Raw genomic sequence first — 4,224 nt, 5'->3', positions numbered from 1 at the left:
AATTGTAACAGCAAAAGCAAACACTGTCAATATTCACATAAAAAAGGCCCATTTTTTTGTAATAAAAAATGCATAGACATGTTTTACACTATAAATCCACATTAGACTGTGATCATTAAACTGTTTGTCTTGGCCAGAGTAAGGAAGAAGTTCCTCGTGGCGCTGGGGGAGGGTTTAAGCAGAAATTCCCACTTGCTTCTTTCATAATGTTGATTGCTGCTCAGGCAGAAAGCTGTTCTTTGTTTGTGCAGCTTAATCTAGAGTATTGCACCAAGGAGCTAAAAACCTGAAACCTGTGCAGACGGCAGGATGTGGTCGCGAGGTGAGGACAGTGCAGCGGCAGGTAAGACCCGATCGTTTGGATGTAAACTGGTGCTGAGATACTTGTTTTAATTGCCTCGTGACTTTTGCAGTTGGGAAACAATTTTTCAAAGATATTTCTTCAAACGTTGGAGTTTCGGTGCACGGAAAAGTTCAAGATTCCCTTTTCAGGAACAATAAAATGCTTCAATTTTCTACACCTACCCGCGCCTCTAAAGGTCACCACTGATTAACACATTATACCCTGTTTTATTGAGTCTATTTTTATATCCAGTTAGTTTAATTTGTGTAAGAACAATGCATTATGTTTTAATGTGCTGGACTATTTTTGGCTGGATATGAGAATGGTTTCGATATCCATCTAACTCCGCAAGAAAGTTAATTTTTTTTTAACCAACCCAAAGCTCTGTCTGTTGGACAACGTGAAGCAAAAGACGGAAACTCCCGTGAGTCAGAGGCCACGGAAAGTGGAACATGTTTTTAGGATCCTTCTGTGATTTCACTTCCTGTATTTCTCTCACCATCCTCCTTCAGATGGCCTTGCGAAGCTCCGCTTGCAGTCACGTTGACAGGATGTGAGGATGTTTGATTATCTCGCCTCCCAGCTCAGCGCCTTCTCCGGTCTCTGATGCTACTGCCCCTATGACAATCTGTCTGTTGTATGAAGATAAGCTGGGGTTTTTTTTCTCCACAGAGTCTGACGGAGAGAGTGGTTTAACGTCCGAAGATGAGGGAGACATCCAGGTATCACTGCTAATGACAGTCAGTAAATTACTGGTTAATTAAGGCCTCTTTCTAATGTGCAATGGAGCCAATCAACATGGAAGGAAACGCTAGTATCTCAAGCACATCCAGTGTTAACGAAAAAAAAGCAGTATTTGGCCTTCACAGCCCACATTTTTTAAGTCAAACATTTGAATACAGAATGAAAAGCTCTAAAACAGACCTGATTACATTGACAAGGACAAATGCAACTGTGGTCCCTCAACCGTCTGATAATAGAATAAAATGTGAATCAAATCAGATGCATAGCGAAAAATAATCTTTAAAAAAAAATCCGATGCATCAATTTGTTGTCAGGTGACTGATCTCTTCTGTTTTGTTTGTCGGATATTTAGTGTGAGATCCTGGAAATTCAGCGGGACGAAGCCAATCAGAGGCTGTCTGAGTTGGAGGAAGGTGAGAAGGATCCAGTTCTTTTCTCTATTCAGGACCATAAGGGGGGTGGAACAAATGTAGACCTGCACATTTTACACAGAAAAGGCTTCAAATAATCAGACTCAGTTTTAGGTGTATGATCAAATCTATATTCCTTTGACCATGACCATGAAGACTAATCACTCTCACTCTCTCTCTCTCGCTCTCTCTCTCTCTCGTTCATCCCCAGTCTCCAATCAGCTCTTGAAAGAGATAAATGTCCTGGAGATGCAGTTCCAGATTGAGCGCTCCTGCAGGGAGAGTGCTGAGGCGCTGGCTGTCAAGGTGTTGTTGTTTTTTTTACTACTGGAGTGTTGGTCCTTTCCTTTCCTATGTCCTTTCCTATGTCCTTTCCTTTACTCTTGTTTCCTTTTTTAGTGTATTTCCTTTTTTCCCATCCCTATGTCCATTCTTTTCCTTTTCATTTCTTTACTTCCTTGTCCTTTCCTCTTCTTTGTAATCATCTTTTCTTCACTCTTACATCTCTTTGTCCTTTTCCTTTGCTTTTTTCCCTTATTATTCCTTAGTATCCCTTTGGTTTGGTTTCCTTTGGTTTCCTTTTCCTTTGTTTTCGTTTCATTTTCATTCGTTTCCTTTCCCTATCCTTTTTTATTTCCATTTGTTTCCTTTTCCTCTCCTGACATTAAGAAACTGAGGCTGCTTCCCGTACTGCACATCCGATGATATACCCAAACGTTACCTTTCGTACTAATTGATCCAATTCTAAAATAACAAACCTCTAGACTCACCATCATCTCCCCCTGTTGCCTAGGTGACCAAAGAGAACAAAGTCCTGAAGAGGAATAGCCTGATGCTGATGCCGCTCATCCCCGAGCTGCCTGAGAACTTGGGTGCCGTGACCTTTGACCCCGAGACTAACGGTGAGGACGTGGTCGATGTCGGTGAGGAGACGCTGCTGCTGGAGAGTCAAGCCAAGATAGCAGGTTAGACAACACTGCCCAACAAAAAAACAAGTCAAGCCGGGATAACTGGCATTTTTTTGTCTGCCCGACAAACCAAATTGAAAATAAATTGCCAAAAACTACCGATAACAAATAGGAGTTTGTATGATAAGGAATTCAGAAAGCAATAATAATGTAAACAAGAGGTACTTTAGATTCTGTTGTAAATCCCCAAATAATCATTGTGATGAATCATGATGAGTTGAGTCAAGTAGTTGAAGAATCAAGCTCATGAATTGCAGTTAATTCATGTATTATTATCAGATCGGTTCATATTGACATACTTTCCAATCCAATCCACTTTATTTGTATAGCACATTTTACAAACACAAAGTTACCAAAGGGCTGCACAGAAAACCAAACATACAAAACAATTATGTAAAATATTGTAAAAACAAAATAAGAGCATCTGGTTTAAAAAGATAAAAAAATAGATAAAAATAATAAATACAAAATACAATAAAACAGTAAGAGCCATCAGAGGACCACACAACTCACATGGAGTTAAAGCCAAAGAATAAAAATGTGTCTTAAGACGGACTTAAAACACTCAACTGTTGGGGCTGTTGGGACATGGAGGGGCGGAGCGTTCCAGAGTCTAGGTCCAGCCACAGAAAAGGCCCTTCCCCCGAGTTTAAGTTCGTCTTTGGGACCACAAGCTGGAGCTGGCTCTCTGACCTCAGTGACCGCGCCCGCCTATAATCTGGATGAGGTCTGAGATATATGTGGGGCCACCATTCACAGCTTTAAAAAAAACAATAAAATCTTAAAATCAATCCTAAAACGTACAGGAAGCCAGTGCAATGAAGCAAGAATTGGACTTATATGAGAGAGCCTATACTTTGCTGTTACTCTGTTTGATTTGGCAAACCATACTTATACGTGAAAAATAAATATATAAAACGGTGCAGAGCTGCAGGCACAGTGGACGGCCTGCTGGCTAGAAGCTGCAACTGGAGCAACAAGTGGAGGATTGACAAGGAGCAGGTCCAACTCAGAGAGCAGGTGTGTGTGTGTGTGTGTGTGTGTGTGTGTGTGTGTGTGTGTGTGTGTGTGTGTGTGTGTGTGTGTGTGTGTGCGCGCTTTGATCACAGACTTTTTCTCTCAGCTAGCTGGAGGTCGAGGAGAAAGAGGTCATACTGAGGAAAGTGAGCAAACAGAGCAAGACCATGAATAAAATCAAACGCGGTGAGTCCACATTACATTACATTACATTATGAATCCATCTATATTCCCCCCCAAATAACAAATACATATTATTTTTTTTAAATCTATAAAATGTATTTCCTTTTTCCGATTGACTAATTTATTAGGAAATAAATCATTTGAAAATATTTAAATTTCTTAATGTCACTTTGGTGTGTTGTGTGTGTGTGTGTGTGTGTGTGTGTGTGGTGTGTGTGTGTGTGGTGTGTGTGTGTGTGACAGTCTCCAGCTTGGCAAAGAGGAGTTCACAGAAATGTCTCAGAAGCTGGGGTGGAGCAGGGCCTACGGCAGCACGCTGAAGTCTTCGCCCACCAGGTGTGAGTGCGTGGCATGCCTGTGTGTGTGTGTGTGTGTGTGTTTTCTGCACAGCACAAAACATTTTGTCATACATTCACACCTATAGATACTGAGGGTGACAGGTCGTGCTACAGAAAGGGAACAGGAGTGTTTGAACGTTGACCTTCGGGCGGCTACGGGGAACAGACGGACACTCGGACGGGAGGGCGATACGTGTGCAAACACACACACACACACACAC

General features: G+C 41.6%; 1 protein-coding gene across 1 annotated transcript in view; it reads left to right on the top strand.

Annotated features, from left to right (window-relative positions):
* shtn2 (shootin 2) overlaps positions 1 to 4,224 on the top strand; it is a gene marked incomplete at its 5' end in the record, with an annotated part of 9,485 nt that continues 5,261 nt past the window's right edge. The window contains 10 exon segments of the mRNA XM_032544151.1: positions 1 to 343; positions 1,016 to 1,065; positions 1,440 to 1,500; positions 1,709 to 1,803; positions 2,291 to 2,462; positions 3,068 to 3,076; positions 3,400 to 3,491; positions 3,593 to 3,672; positions 3,909 to 3,952; positions 3,955 to 4,001. Of these exon segments, the coding sequence (XP_032400042.1) occupies positions 310 to 343; positions 1,016 to 1,065; positions 1,440 to 1,500; positions 1,709 to 1,803; positions 2,291 to 2,462; positions 3,068 to 3,076; positions 3,400 to 3,491; positions 3,593 to 3,672; positions 3,909 to 3,952; positions 3,955 to 4,001 (684 nt within the window).

This window comes from Etheostoma spectabile, chromosome 19 (genome assembly GCF_008692095.1).
Source record: "Etheostoma spectabile isolate EspeVRDwgs_2016 chromosome 19, UIUC_Espe_1.0, whole genome shotgun sequence".
Taxonomy (NCBI): domain Eukaryota; kingdom Metazoa; phylum Chordata; class Actinopteri; order Perciformes; family Percidae; genus Etheostoma; species Etheostoma spectabile.
Note: the sequence above shows the minus strand (reverse complement) of the source record. Positions and strands in the feature narration are given on the sequence as shown.